Raw genomic sequence first — 16,417 nt, 5'->3', positions numbered from 1 at the left:
TAACATGATACATCCTAAAAGTATGAAAAATACTTTCGAAAGCGGGACAATCGTTAAATAAATATTTCCGAATGACGAAACGGGTTTATCATTTTAACATTTAAATTTTCATCTTAATTTTCTGTCGACGAGAAATAATAATATAAAAAAAAAAGAAAAGAAATTGTATCGAAAAATAGCGAGATAAACAAATGCGATGAAAATTATTTGTTTTTTTTTCTTAATTAATTTTCATTTATTAAGATTATTAACGTTTTAGCCTTGGTCTTCGATTAATTTCCACGATATTTGAGTGAGCCGTTAAAATTGGATAGACGGTGAATTGACTAACGTTTTAACATTTCCATTAAATGTGATACAACGTTGTACGATTTCTCTTTCTCTCTCTCTCTCTCTCTCTCTCTCTATCTGTGTTTCTCATTCTTTCTTCATCCGTATTACGATGTGTTCTCCAAGCTCCTTTAAATAATTCCACTTGTAGCTTTCTGCAACGACGCGATCGAGGGGTTGGAGGGGGAGGGGAATAGTGACGCTGAGTAAACAGGAAAGACCGCTATCGGTACGATGTAATTTAATTTGTGTTCGAAAGACCCATGTACATTGCCGAGCAGAAGCTCAATTTCGTTCGTATATTTATTCCTTCGGTTTATTCGTTCCTTTTTTTCAATGTTATGAGAAAAATATTTTGAAAAAAAAAACCGAGAGAGAGAGAGAGAGAGAGAGAGATTCTTAGATAATAAATCCACTTCAGTGTCTCAACAAGACTTTATACACACAATTTTATTTTCTTTATCTAGACGACAATTAAAACTTTAACATAACGCGCGCACGACAAGATGAGCTTTCGACGAATTTTTAGTTTTTTTATCGAGATTTCGTTTCCGAGAAATATCACGCTCTAGCTACGATTTTTTTTTTCTTTTTTTTTTTTTTTTTTTCCCCCATATTTTTCGTGGATAAATATTTATCTGTCCTATATTAGTGAACTTTTTTTTTTCCTTTTTCTTCTTTTTCCTCTACCGTTATCAATTCATATTTTAATCTCTCTCTCTCTCTCTCTCTCACTCTCTTTTTTAGAGATTTTGACCTTCTTTACTCGCATACTCGTGGAATGTATTTTCGTCATGTTACGCCATCAGAATAATACGGGTTACTACTAAAGCCATAAAACCGAAGGATCCCAAGAACCTCGGAAATAAGCAAAAAGAAAATATAGAAAGAGAGAGAGAGAGAGAGAATTCGTCCTTCCTTCCTTTCATCTTATGGTTTAAAATGAATATGCTTTAGCGATCATACCGACGATAATATTATTTTTCAGTTTATATCGTTCGAATATACATATATATATATATAATCGTAAATTTCTTTCGAGATTTATTATTTAAAATAAAGAGAGTACAAAAATTCATCATAATTGAATGCAATTGAACATTTCGACCGAAACATTCACCTGAATTTTCCCCCACCACGGTTAGTAAATTTGGTAAAAGTAAAATTATATATATATAAAAAAAAAAAAAAACATATTCGATCACAAATTTGTGTTTCGTACAAACGCGAGATAAGAATCGAAGTCTAGAAAAATAACGGCCAAGGTCGTGTATAATAAGAGATGATTTAATAGCACCGAAGAAAAGACGTCTCTCGATTTCTCGAAACTCGCCATTGCTAGTTTTTTTCTTTTTCTTTTTTTTTTTTTTTTTTTCCTTTAACTTTCTCTTTGGTTTTTTTTTTTCTTCTTTTCAAAGTTGCCGGCAATGTTGAGGACGCGTTAACTTCTTTTTCTTTTTTTTTTTTATAGGTTATCGAAATAAGGGCTAAAATATGTTACTAGGAAGATTTTCTAGGATAATATATTTCTCTTGGTTATTATTAGTCGTGCAAATACCGGAATGTCGTCAGCAAATGCGTTTACATCCATTGTTATTTGTCAGAACTGTACCGTCCACACGTGATAAGCAATTTATTATTATTTCCGTGTTTTAAAACGATCCTCTCTCTCTAACAACAAGTATTATTTTAACTTGTAACTCGATTCACGTAATATTCCAACGATTCCGATTGATATAATTCTTCGAATTTTAAACAGTTACTTTGATAATAATTTAACTTTATAATCGTAATCCTATGACCCCTTTTTTTAATGTATACGCACTTTAAAAAGCCAATAATTTTTCTTCCGTTACGACATTCTATTTTACTATTTAAGTCGAATCATTTAATCGTATTCCACTTTGATCGAAAAGAAACGAAAATGATTTTCGAGTCTTGTTCGTTATACTTTTTGGGTTTAGTTGGATTGAATTTGATTGAAAATTAATGTAATCTCTCTGTCTCTCTCTCTCTCTGTCTCTCTGTTCATGTTCATAGCAATGTTCCTTCATACTAACTTAGAAAACAACAAACCACCATCACTACTACCACCACAAACATACTACCATCATCAGTACTACCACCTACGCTATTTCGTCGTCCATTCAGCGAAAGTCGATACCGCAGATCTCGCATCCGTCGTCGTCGTCGTCGTCGTCGTTGTCGTCGTCATCGTAGTCGTAGTCGTCCGTTGTGTTTCCTTTTGTCGTTCGAGACGACGAGAGAAGGAGGAGAGTGCCGACTTATTATTATTATACCCGTGCCTAAAAGAGCGTTCAGGCACGAAAAGGTGTGGCCAATTGCTGAGTACTCTCTTTACCGCTCGTAGGAAATCTGTCTGTCTGTTTTTCTTTTTTTCTTTATTTCTTTTTATATATATATATATAACATAACATATATATATAACATAAATATATATATATATAACTAATATATACCTAACTAATATATGTTATATATAATATAACATATATATAACTAATACATAGATATAGATATAGTTAGCTATAGCTAGCTATAGATAGAAAGATAAATAGATAGATAGATAGATAGATAGATGTATAGATGTATATGAAAAGCTCAGCTAGGGTCGAACACAATATCACGTGGCGCTCTCACCGAGAACGTAGCAAGTCAAGTGCACGAGTCTCAACGTTCGCTTTGTTTCGTGTTTGACTTCGGAAAACATCGATGTCCCGATGGTGTGGTGACTGTGTAGTTAGGAAAGAGATGGAAAGGGAAAAGCCATCATCTTGGCAACACTAGAAAACACATCGGGGTTAGTGTTCGTTCGCACAAAATGGACATACATCTATCTATCGACATCTACCGCGCTATTTTTCCGTTCCTCTTTCGGGTATGTGTTTAAATATATATATATATGTATATATATAGTAAATATTCGAGTGTATCATTGAAGATATGTGTGCGCAAGTGTGTGTGATCGTTAGAAAAAGAAGCCATTTTTGTCGGAGTTTAAAGGTTTGTTGTATATTTAATGTTTCTCATTAATTATATTCAAGTTCTTTTTTCTCCTTTTTTTTCTTCTTTTTCTTTTTTAATTTTTATTTTCATTTTTTTTTTCTTTTTATTAAAAAGTTTTTTAACCGATGACATTTTTCTAAATGAATTTTGGACTTGCACGTTGCGCGTCTAAGTATAATTATTTTTAATAAGAAAAAAAGTACGAAGCAATTAAAGGGATGACAAAACAAAAAGAGGGTCTTTAATAGAAAATTTAGAGACATTTGATTACAATCGATTACTCGAGTTGTTTGAATTAAACGGAGTAGTAGGACACTGTATACATTCGGAAATATCTATATAACACCATAGAGAAAGAGAGAGAAAGAGAGACAGGGATAGAATATAGCCTGTATTCGCAGATGGGTTAGCTAATATTTGATTTTGTTGGACAGGAAATTCAATATGAGAATATACCATAGGAAATTAGCGTTAATGTAAATCAATTTTTCGCGTAACATCCATACATGGATTTTCTTTCTCGTTAGTCGTACTTTGCCGGTACAGCATAATACTTTTATACAGAAATCTTACATATCGACGATTCAATGTTCCTGCTTGTCATAGGGAGGTATTTTAGTATCTATGTATATTATCCAAAACACACTTCGCTTACTGCCGTAACTAATGTTCGTGTAATTTGTGTCCTCAACGATTGCTAAAGTCAATCTGCCACGCGAACGTATCACAGAGCAAACGGTCAATACAACGGAGCAAGACTCATTTTGTCGTTGTTTGTGTATATATATATATATGTATTTATGTATGTATAGGTATACATATACTATTCGGTGTGCTCTCTGTAAATAGGCTGCGTGACGCATTTATTTCTGCTCGGTAAGCAGCAGTAGCAGCAGCAGCAAGCAACCAATGTGTCTTTGAGTTTACGTCTCCATCTTCGAATGATTTCAATCAGCCATTTTTCCGAATAACTTTCATTTGCCTTCAGTGGTTCTCATTTATCGATCGGTCCTTCTAATACCGCTAGACGATGCATCCTTTCGAACCACTTCTCCCCTCTCTACCTCCTCCACCTCAACCAGCTTTACCTCTTCTTCCTCTTTCGACTCGGGCATCGTTCATATAAAATTTGCAACATCAACCGAGAGAAACCATCGACTCTCTGCACTCCTTCCTTCCTAGCGAGATACACCGCGTTATCACGAATTAATAGGTTAAGTGAAAAATTGCCTGATTAAGATCGCAATTCGCACGATCATCATATCCACGTAGTATATTTTGTCGGTGTGTGTCCGTGGTTATGTTTCAACGTTGCATAATATCGGTGCAGTGTCAGCAACGAAGGAACAAACGAACGAACGAACGAACGAACGAACGAACGAGTGAGCGATCGAATCAGTCAATCAGCTAGTCAGTCAGTCAACCAACCAACCAACCAACCAACCAGCTTGCTAGCTAACCAATCAGTAGGCACAGTAAAGAGCCTGGAACTACTATTATACCATGACTGATATACCATCGTAGTAGAAGGAAACTGTGCTTTGATCTGTTGTGTAGTAGCATTTAGGTTGCTACCTTCGACTACTCAATTTCGACAGAAACCGTCGTCCCTCTTCTCTTTCCCTCTTTCCGTATAATTATCGTTTCGTGAAATGTCGATTCGGTGAAAGCAACTAGATGCAAATTGTTGTGAACAACGTGATATCAAAGAATTCTCATTTTCTTTGCTTCGTTTCGCCTCGCTTCTTATTCTCCTTCTGCTTCTTCTTTATTGGGATAAAACATTGTTCTCGTTTTTAACAGAAGAGAAATATATATATATATCCAAACGATTCGAATCTTGATATCGCGATTCGTGCCGAGACTCCGAGATATCTCGGGATAAGGAACATTATATCCAAATCACGTAACATTGAGTATAGGATCCATAGATATCGTTTAACTTACCTTTCATCGTTCTCAACGCAAACCGCGTTACGATAACAGCGACATCTGCTTGTCTATGACAAATGATAACAAACTTTTTGCACGCTCCAAACTCCGACGACGCGAAATCTCTTTCGCATATTCTTAAACCTGGGGATCGATTAAACTGGACTAATCTCGACGGGCGACCATCTTATTTTCATTTCTAGTCGACGAGTTCATTTCCGATAAGGAAACTTTCAAATTTTCTCTAGTATTTTTTGGTTCTTTTTTTCTTTTTTTCTGCGAAAACAATATCTTCGTTGTATTGTTAATGAGACAATGACGAGAAAGAAGAAGAAAAAAAAACTGAAGCAATTAAAGAAATATGGATCCTTTCGGTTATCGGAATAATACATGCGATTAAAAGTCTATTTGTCTTTCAATTTGAAATCGTGTCTCGGCATTTCTCGGATCTAGTATTCAGTAGTACTAATAATAATAATAATAATAATAGAAATAATAACAATTCCCTGTCGCATCTTTATCGATTTGCCGCATTATTATTCGAACAGGGTATTCGATATACCCGTAACGTGCGCGAGAGAGTACAGTAAGTACTCGAAGCTCATTCTTGACCTTAAGAATTTTACATAGCATATAACATAGATATTGTTATACTTTACATCGTTTCAACTAAAAAATTATAAAAACGATTTGACCGTACGCTTAAAGCAACACGCATACATTTTTCAACAATGTATAAGAGATATATACCAAACAAATTTTTAAATGCACATATACATATATATACACATGTATAAATACATGCATACATATGTGTGTGTGTGTGTCTTTACAATTATAATAACAAAATAATATATCTGCAAAATTAAGTTTTGAATGAAACTTTAATGGCGTACTTTATTACAGCATTTAATAATCGTTCAACGTGTACCTGTTATATATGCACATAGTAATGTATATAGATGCATATATATACGTTAGATACATATATGTTATCGATCCCAGACCTTAATAGGTATAAAGTCGGTGCCTAGAGTCGGTGCACGAGACCACCAGTGGGTGTCTTGCGGCGGATGCATCTAGAAACAATATGGCGTCCGTTGCCACTTCAGCGATAGAGAAACGTTCAGAAGTATCCTTTCCGTTCTCTTCTCTTCTCTTCTATTCTATTCATTCTCTTTTCTTTTTTCTCGTCTTATCGAAATTTCAACTATGTAATTATGCCTCTACACTGTGCTTGATTTATCTCTCTTATTTGTAGATTCAACGATTAACAGGAAATAATTGCGATAAACGTACACGTGCGAGAAGACAAACATAGTTAACAATAGTTGAAAAATATTATGCATTAATCTTAAACGTTCGATTATGCTTTAGGTTATCAAAGTTAACGCTAAATTTATTTTATTGTCTCCCCGAATATTGAATTATTAAATATGTTAAATAGTCGTAAGGTTTTTTTTTTAAATAAATAAACAACGGCTAAAATGGCACTAATATTTTACGACCAAAGTTCAAATTTAGACTGTAAATGATTAAATAAATGTAATTTTAAACGGATTAAAGTAATATTCAATGAACTCGTATCAGTTTGATGCGTGACTCGTAATCGCCACCTGTTAATTAGATCGTGTTTTTCTTTTTTGTTATCCTCGTTTAGTATTTGAGTATCGCAATACTTGTAATTCTTTGAAATCGATACATATGGATAGATCGTAAACGTGGTATTAAGGCTAATTAACATGCACACGGGTTACATTGTTTTTTTTATACAAAGTAGTTGTTTGATAGGGAGGGGGTGGAGGAGGAGGAGGAAAAAGAAGAAGTGTGAGAGAGAGAGAGAGAGAGAGAGAGAAATAGAAAGAGAGAGAAAAACGGATAGACAGACAGATGATAAATAAACATCAGCGTTGCTCCATTGTTTGACCTATCCAAAGGTGCTTTCGTTAAAGCATCGTTATGCTAATACCGACGAGAATTATCTGATCGTGCAGAATGCGAGTATCGGTCGAGCGAAGGATGGAAATATTACGGTGTGTCGGTATAAGAGAGAATGCTTTTGTACTTTGGAACGGGCTTTCGCGCGTTACGTACTCGCATAGCTTTTTAAATCGTCGACAACAACGATATCTTTCGGGATAACAGTGATCTAACATCAACAAATGCACACACAACCATTTCCGAGAGTTTCGGGTACTTTCGTTTTCGCCGCTATGTCAGATTGATATTTTACTCTTGGTCAAATTTCCAAAGATTTATATAAAATTAAGCTTTCGGATTCAATTCAATTACTATATAGAGATATAAATTTTTATATATATATTTAAGAAAGAAAAGCATATATGGAAAGAGAGAAAGAGAGAGAGAGAGTCACCGATAGCATAATCTCCATGGCAATTTCGTAATTCTTCAAAGAACTGTGCGCACATATGCGATTGGTGAAAGGAATGTTTTTCAACTGTGTGAATTGAGACTTGTGGTGGAGAAAGAACAAAAAATGAAGTTAGAATTCGAGGGACTGTGTTGGGTGAGCAATAGAAACAACATGGCGTTCCTTCTTTCTCTCTGCCTCTCTCTCTCTCTCTGTCTCTATCTCTGCGTCAACTGGTTTTATCGTTGATTTCTATTCGTCTCTTATTTAAGTCGTTTAATTTAACGAAATATATGAAATTGACGAAATCCATTGGTAACATACGAAGAATCCTCGTGCCGATTATCGAAGTTTACCCGATGAAGAAACAAGATCATAGTACGAGAAATTGTTAAAGCGAGGATAAATTTGATTTAACCAATATTTATAATATATTTGCTTTTACACATCGACGAACGCTTACCACACAAGCGACAAAATCTCTATGCGTTGCCACCCAAGTACTATTACGTAACTCCAATAATGTCGACCATCCCAAGAACGTTGTGGGATCGATCGTAGCGACTCTCGTCTTCGAGAGAGACTCTCTTGAACTTCACAACGTTGCTCTTTCCTTACAGGTTCGAGTTCAATTTAACCCCGGATCGATTAGCGTAAAGGAATTCCACCGACGACTACGATAAATTCAATCTTTCATTCGGCTACCAACAATTAAACCGTTCGTTCATCGTTTCTTAAATTTCATATCTCGATCGATAGCGATGGGGACGTTCCATTGCTTATTATAAAAAAACAAAACAGACTGATTATGATTAATCGAAGATAGAACATTCAAAATGTTACGATTAGTCTTATCGATCGATAAGAGATTAAAATCCAACAAATTCTAAAATAGAACAATGATTACGATCTTCGAAAATATTCAAAAAGAACAATAAGGGGAAAATTGTAAAAGATCGTAAGGGGGAGTGAATGAAAGAGAGTTTGGACGTAAGCGGTGTTTTGATTGGTCGGTTGGTCGGTCGGTCTGTCGGTTTGTCGGTTTGTCGGTCGATTTTGGTCCGATCAGCGAGAGTCGATAATTCGAGTGCGCGCGCGCGCGCGCGCTCACGTTCATGTTCACGTTCACGTTTACGTTCCGCGGTGTCCAATTAGCGCTCGTAACGGCAGTGCACCAAACTCGTCGAGGCATTTACGTACGATGCGATATAGAAGAAAGAGTAGGGGGAGGTGAGGGAGGAGGTGTTGGCGTTGGCGGCGGGGTGCTGTGTGCACGAGGTTTTAAGGGGGTGGGCGAGGAGGAGGAGAAGGAAGAGAAGAAGTGAGGAGAGTGATACGTATGGCGACACGCTTTGCGAGTCTCACGAGCAAGTCGTTCTTGCGCTACGTTGCCAGATTTGCTCTTTTCTTTTTCCTTTTACTTTGTTTCTTTTCTTTTTTTTCTTTTTTTTTTTTTTCCTTATAAGTATATCGCGTGTCATCCTCCATGCTCTCGATTAATCGTTCCATCGTGTCATGTCGCGTGCGGGTACGCCTTAATAATAAAAACAACCGAGAAATAAGAAAAAACGAGAGGAACCGGGGTAACAGGGAAGAAAAGGAAGGATGAAATCGCTTACAAGAGAGAGAGAGAGAGAGGTTGCGTTGCGTAAACGACAAGTTTTTCATTTGAAGACATTTTTCACAGCAGTCTTGTTTATTTTCTATGATCCCATTTGCGCGTTGATTTCCTTATTTCTTTTTAAAAGCTCGTTGTAGGATCGGGCAACCTTCTACCATTTTGCGCATTACGCGCGCCCTCTACGTCTTCCGGTTCCTTCCCCTATTCGAATCCTAAAATATTTCGTTCGGAAATCTTGTTTCTTCTTTATTCTTCGCAAAGGGGTCGCTTTGATATCTTCAAACGAACTTCCTTATATTCGCTTCGTCTCGCGATTTAGCGATAACCGAGAGAATAGAAGAGAAACGAATAGATTTGACGAACGCGTTTGTACGATGAGAGCTACGTTAAATTGTCGCGTCTCCGATAGTAAGAACCTTCCGCAATGTTGATCATAGTTTCTAACGGATTCTCTCGTTTCTAGCGATGACCCGGCCAGAGGTGCCCGAGGCACCGGAGCCTGGACATATCGTAGTGATTGGGATCAATACGTTTAACCACACTACCACGCAATAACACCCCTGCTTGTCCCCCTTTGCCTCCATCGACCTCGGTATCTCTCTTCTTTCCCCTCCACCGTTCGTTCCTTCCCCTCTCTTTCTCTCATTCCCCAGGTCTCGACCTCGCACATTTTCCCCTTCCACCCTCCTCGACACCACCAGCAGCACCACCACCGTTGCCACAGCACAGCCACCTTTCGTTGTCCTCGACCTTGTCGTCGTGGATTCTTCCATGAACCGCAAAAATCCACTTCGAATTCCATGAAAACCTCTTAGTTCGAGATTCCCATCCTCGTATTCCTCGGTGTGTCTTTTCGCGATCTCCCGAGGACAGTCTAATCTCGGATGGTAAAGAAAAAACAGACGGGGAAAAAGAATGAGACCGAGTTCTCGAATTTCATAGTTGCCCTACAGCACTCAGCGACGACTTGTCGCGTCGTCGCGCGTCCTTCTTCTCTTTACCAGTCGATGATCCGGTTTTACGAGTACAGGAAAATAACGGACTGTTTGTATATCTACTATTACGATAAAACTATTTACTCCGATTAAAACAACGCTGATGACGATGCTGATATAAAAGGTAGCACTAATCCATTCGCGCCAAGTATCCGATATTTATTAAGATTGTTATCGGGAATTGATAGAAACCGATCTAGGATGTTAATATCCTATTACATTATACGAGTTATATTATCGCACACCATAAACCAATAATGATTAATTAGATGTCTTTACTTTGTACCCTCTTAGATCATAAATTTACATCGGTGAACTTATGTTAGTTGCCTCGTAACGTATACACACTTTCTCCCTTGACAGCATTTATCACGCAACATAAAATATGACGAGACATTAATACGTCACTACGAGGCTTCTTCTTCTTCTTCAATCGGCACTCCTTTCGAGCTTTGCATCCTCTATCCTACATTCATAGGTTAGGATAACAAAGATAGAAAAAGAAAGGAAAAAATTATCGCGCGGTAATTATTTCGATTTCAACGTCTTAGAGTTTTTCAAGTCGATCATTCCAAAGTTCTTTAAAGTAAGACTAAATGAAAGAATAATCACGGTTCGTCGAACTAACGTTTTTCAAATATCGATCGATTCAAATTTGAATGAGAATTTTAATCGGTTCGTTCGATCTATCGATAAAAAGAAAGAAAAAAAATGGACGATCATTTAAATTTCGTTAATCGCGTTAAACGTACGAAAATATTATTATTAGTCTAGTCTTTTTAGTGGATGATCAGAGGAAAGGAAGGAACGATATGCAGCTAGTCGGTCTTTGATTGCACCGCAAGGCTCGTTGGTCCACGACGAAAGTTCGACGAGCGACGGTTTGCCGCAGAGAGCAGCAGCGCATCGATCGGGAAACGTAACCGGAAGCTTCTGGCAAACTTCTCTGACAGCGTTCTCTGAAAAGGGCGTGTGCACCCTGTTCCACTAACGAAGAGTTAGCAAATTTATGTCCTAGTTTGGATAGGATGGACAAACGCCCCGCCGCCGGCCTACGTCAAATCATTGTCCGTTGATCAAATTTGTCTTAAGAGGACATACACCGAACAAAAGTCTCTTCCTCCTTTTAACTTGATTCGCAAATGACCGATATATTTGTCGAAAACTTTTCTTAAATATACAACGAACCTGTTTGTCCTAAAGAAATTTAACGATCGTCTATCAAAAAGTTAAACGTGGTTAAATTCGAAGAATTCTTTGGAATCTGTACGACAAATGAAACACAGTTCATTTCTAAGTCTCTCTATAATTTGCGTTACCTTCAAGTTTTATCACAAAAAGCTTTTCTTCGATGAAAAGCAAAAGCGCTCGGATTTTGCGATGGTATACACGAACAATTCTCTCAGTTGTATATATATTCCTTACAAACAACAACCCCCTTGGAAAATGGCTCTCGCACTCGTTATTATCCTTTCTCCTTTAAAACGAACGTTTTTCGCTTCAACTATCGTGAAATATCCACCTAGGCGAGGAGCCAGCTTTTCTGCTTTTCTGCTTTAGACAGCCAACCAATCCCAATTGAACCGTCCTGTCGTTAAAGTCCTACCACCACCGTTACCACCACAACTAGACCTCATTTCTAACAGGTATATGGAATGTCATCGTCATTCTCAATATGTTTCGTCTAAATAGAAATAAAAATTGTTGATTGCAAACCTAAAAATAACAAATATAAGGGTTTGTTTTTACGAAGATATAAATTAATATATATATACAGATAATCTTAAAATCGGTAGTCATTTATTAGTCGCGCATCTTAGGTTTGTTGGGAAGTTGGAAAGGTGTCGATAAGGCAGGAACACTCGTCGCGCAGTGTGCGACAGAGATCGATAGAAAAAGCACCCTCTCCGGCTCGTAGCACGCGAGTGCTTGCTCCGCATGCAGTAGCGTAACACCGGTGAGAGGAGAACAGCAGACGGTCGGTCGACGTACCGTCTATTTATATACACACACCGCGGCGCGGCGGCCGTCCAGTCGAGCAACGACGACGATCGTGTCGCGTCGTCTCGATTCGGGAGGAGCCGAACCTGCTGCTGCCGCTGCCGCTGCCGCTGCCGCTGCTGCCTCCCGTATCCCTTCCATTTTACAACCCTCCTCGCGCGTGCTACCATCCGCCGTCTCTCTCGCGTCTGCTCTTTCAATGGACGGCAGTCGGCTAAAGCGGATCGCCGTCGTCACCGCCGTTGCCACCGCCGTCACCGCCACCACCGTCGCCGTCACCGTCCCCGTCGCAGCTCCGAGCGTCGAACCTCCGTCTCTTCTCTCCTTCTCTTTCATCCTTACACGCTCTATTACGTATTCCACCAACAACCGCTCTTCTTATTATCCATTAATTTTCTTATCGCTCTATACACTTTTTAATTGATTTTTTTTTCTTTCTTTCTTTCTCGCTTTTGTTTTCTTTTTTTCTTTTTTTTTCTTCTAATTAAAAAAAAAAAAAAAGTATGTAAAATATTTTATTGCGAAATTACGACCAAAGATGATAAAATTACTTTTAAAAATAAACAATTACAAAGTATTCCTTGCATTCTTATTGGACTCTGTATTTAGGATTTGATAAGTTTCCTGTTATCGATACCCCCATTCCGATGATGGTGACTAAGCCTCTCTCGTTGTCCCGAGCTTATTCGAATCCCCGTAGGAGAGAACACGAATTCCGGTTCTTTTCTTCGTGTTCCTCTCTCTTTTGTCTCTAACTCGTTTACTCTTCGATTCTACGATTATTCCGCACGATGTAATCATACGAATTCGGGCTAATCGTGGCGTTTCGGTCGTCGTCGTCGTCGTCGTCGTCGGACCGAAACGCACGAGGCGCCACGCGCGAGATGTGCCTCGAGCTTCTCCTCTCCTTCACCCATGGGCGTGATTGGCCAAGGGTCTCGAGTCACGAGGGGGGTGGGGGTCAGGAGAAGGGATATATTCTCTCCCCTTCGGCTCGCAAGGCCAGCGAAATTCATTATTGCTGGCACGCAAGTTGTTGTGTGTTAGAGTCGGTATATCTCGTGCTTTCTGTGTTTATTCGATTGAGTATTTTACTGGACTTTTCCGGATACAGGATTTCATCCATCCACCTTCGAGAATCTTTCAAAATGATCACCAATTGCCTCGTGGTAAAGTATACCAAATAATTCGATCATCGAAATCCTTCCCCCTGTTATTCCAATGAACAAAAACGAACCAGGACTCATTTCTTAGTTTCAGGATCTTCGTGTTTGGAATTAAAGCACGAACTGATCGGATATTACAAAGTTCCAGCCATTCCTAATATCCATGATTAAAAACTGAGAACTAAGAGAGAGAGAGAGAGAAAGAAAAAAAGAAAGAGATATTAACTTGGGTAAAGTATAGTTTGAACATAGTTTAGATAATCGTTAGTATCGTTGCTACTATTTCTTTCCAATTGATATTATCCTCCCTCGACCTTTGACGTTACGTCTCGTAATCGGCTTGGATCAATCATAAATGTTGAACGCGTCCATATAACTACGACTACCCTTTGCATACGAGCTATGTTTTTTAAGAGAAAATTCTGCGAACGCGGAGAACCAAAGCTTATTCCTCTCTGTTAGTTCATTCGTTCGTTCATTCGTTCGTTCCGTATGCGAGAACGCACGAACGACACCGAGGTCTTCCGATTACAGGATGTAACTGGTCGAAGAGGGTAAAGGATACCGTTCGCGATGCACTGTCGGTACACCCATAGGGTGATTTCGTTTCCCGTTGCGCACCCACCACCAATCAACGTACCCCACTGAACATTTTCTTGTTCCTTCCGACCCAATAGAAATTTGCTATGATATCGATAGCTAACAACCTGACTCGTTACGCATGATAATTCGCATATTTGAATAATTCGATGAAACATTTGGACAATGGTCAACGACTATATGTAATTCACTAGATTTCGCTTTCTAGTTTCTTTTTCTTTGAATACTCGGAATTCTCGGGACGTTTGAAATGGAAAGACAAACGGTAGGGAAATTGTTCGTTGAAGTAGGTATTGCGTTTCGCGAATGGCGCAAAATGTGTCTCTCGTTGCGGAAAGCCGATTCTGCGTCGCTGCGTGACCTACAGTCTTGGCGAGAGAGATTCATGAACATAAGCAAGCGAGCAAGCGAGCCAAGCAAGCAACCAAGCAGGCCGCCGGTGCATGTCCCCTGTATTGATCCTTTCGATAGTAAGTGGGTACCACGCGCATTGTATAGAAGGTTTATACATACTTACCAACCTTGGGAACTAAATACGTAGGAACGGGTATCGCGTGCGAAACCTCTCTGGAGCCATTTTAGTAGTTAAACTTTTTTCCTAACAGAAGAAGGGGCATCTTTTCTACCTTTCCCGCTTGGTTCCCGAGTTCATCTTATTTCCAAGAAACTGCTATTACCTATTCCATCTTTGGCGATACCGAGACATCCAATTCTCTTTATTCAATTCTTACAACAACATAAGATATTTAACGTATTCGATGTAACTAACGATTTGATCGCGATGAAAAGAAATTCGCTAGAGTCTTAGTCGTGAAAGGGATCTACGGAAGAAGTAAAGATATGGCAGATTAATGTGGGGTTTAAGCAAGGGGTATAAGGGGGGAGGATCACCGAGATGCACGGCTCTGCACACACAATGCAACGCGGTAACAGGAGACACCTAGTGCACGGGTCACAATCTGCATTACCGTCCGCTTTTACCGCCACATTGAGCTTCTTTCGCCGACTGCTGATATATCGACGCCTCAGCAAGCAGGGGAAACACTTGTGGTCTTCCCTCTCTCTCTCCTCTTCTCTTCTCGGTCTCTGCCTTTCTTGTTTCGCCCTCACGGCCTCTTCTCTCCATTCTATTTCACTTACGCATCCGACCGTGTGACTCTTCTTCGGTGTTTCTTCTTCTTCTTCTCGATGATTCATCTTTATCTTTTTTAGATACTTATATCTTCTCTGTCTCTCTCTCTTCTCTATATACTTCTTCCGTGCTATGGTAGAATGACCACAAGAGGCCATCGCAAAAGACGGGGAGAATGTTAACTTCTGCTTCTTCTTCTTCTTCTTCTTCTTCACTTGGTACTTAGTTACTTGGTTACTTGTTTACTTACCTGCTACAAGAACCCCTCGTGTCCCACGAAAAGGACACAGATTTTACCGTGCGAATCGAACGTCTTTTTACCGACCGCCAATTTGACACGAGAAAGTTTAGTGCGAACCCACGAGATCCTTAATCCCTTTACTTCTGGGGGGGCGGGGGAGGGGAGCATCCTTCGCCCGCTTGCCAACTTTGGGAACGGTAGGATCGATTATTCCAGAGAATAAGAGTTCACGAGAAAGCCTCCGATTCTTTCCTTCTCGTTCTTCTTCCATTTTTAACTCTTCTCGTTGTTTTGGCTTTTGGAGAAAAGAGTACGTTGACCGTATTTGAAATTTTAACGAGATACTTTCTAACCTCATCTCGATCATCTTTTCTTTACGTTTCCTATTCTACATAATTCCAACGTCGATGGAATAAAATCCGATTTTAGATACACGTAAGCATCGCGATGTATCATTTTCTTCAAAAATTTGATTAAAATTAATAACTATACGAGTTTGTGAATTGGTACAATCTAATGATAATTGAATGAATGCATCTGAAGTACACGTGGCACATGTTAAAATGTTAATTATTCACTTGCTCGGCTATTTTCATAATATGGGTCATCTACGTTTCGCACCGTTTTATCTACAGGAAATGAAATTCTTAATGTCCTCGTAAAAATGTTATTAAAAGATAATTAACGATCATACAAGTTTTGAACAACAACAATCCCCTTGACGTTCCGTTTAGTCATTAATTTCAAAAGTAAAAGATAGAGTCGTTCGTTTCTCAGGATCATCATCGAGTTGCGTTGAATGCCTTGTTGGTTTGTCGACGATGAGTCATAATAGAGGGGGGGGGGCGTCTAAGAAAATTTAGTTAGGAATATTTGAAGAGTTGCGCAGGACTTTTGTCGAGCGTAGTAGCTTTTTTTCTCTTGGAGTTGTGCAGAAACTGGTCGGTTCCAGCGACCATCTAGTGCCACGTAGAGGAACTAGGGCTTCCGATCGTTACTGA

General features: G+C 38.9%; 1 protein-coding gene and 1 long non-coding RNA gene across 13 annotated transcripts in view; one reads left to right on the top strand and one right to left on the bottom strand.

Annotated features, from left to right (window-relative positions):
• The window catches only part of LOC122525531 (serine/threonine-protein kinase tousled-like 2), a 49,119-nt gene that overhangs the window by 16,369 nt on the left and 16,333 nt on the right, over positions 1 to 16,417 (top strand). The window contains exons 1-2 of one of the 12 annotated variants that reach the window (XM_043648495.1): positions 13,139 to 13,446; positions 13,532 to 13,673. The exons of 9 other annotated variants lie outside the window; for them this stretch is intronic. Coding sequence is in view for 2 of the 3 variants with exons in the window: in XM_043648449.1 (XP_043504384.1) it covers positions 3,295 to 3,354 (60 nt within the window). In the remaining variant the exon portion in view is untranslated. Of the gene's footprint in view, positions 1 to 2,954; positions 3,230 to 3,275; positions 3,355 to 13,138; positions 13,447 to 13,531; positions 13,674 to 16,417 lie in introns of those variants that run through there. 2 more of the 12 variants (XM_043648458.1, XM_043648449.1) reach the window with 2 other exon arrangements.
• LOC122525644 lies at positions 11,563 to 12,367 on the bottom strand. The gene is made up of 2 exons (XR_006305850.1): positions 12,269 to 12,367; positions 11,563 to 11,992 (listed from the first exon to the last, which is right to left on the bottom strand). It is a non-coding gene; the product is annotated as an uncharacterized LOC122525644 (long non-coding RNA).

This window comes from Polistes fuscatus, unplaced genomic scaffold (assembly GCF_010416935.1).
Source record: "Polistes fuscatus isolate 324 unplaced genomic scaffold, CU_Pfus_HIC Scaffold10, whole genome shotgun sequence".
NCBI classification, from domain to species: domain Eukaryota; kingdom Metazoa; phylum Arthropoda; class Insecta; order Hymenoptera; family Vespidae; genus Polistes; species Polistes fuscatus.
This window is presented reverse-complemented; position numbering and strand designations above follow the sequence as displayed.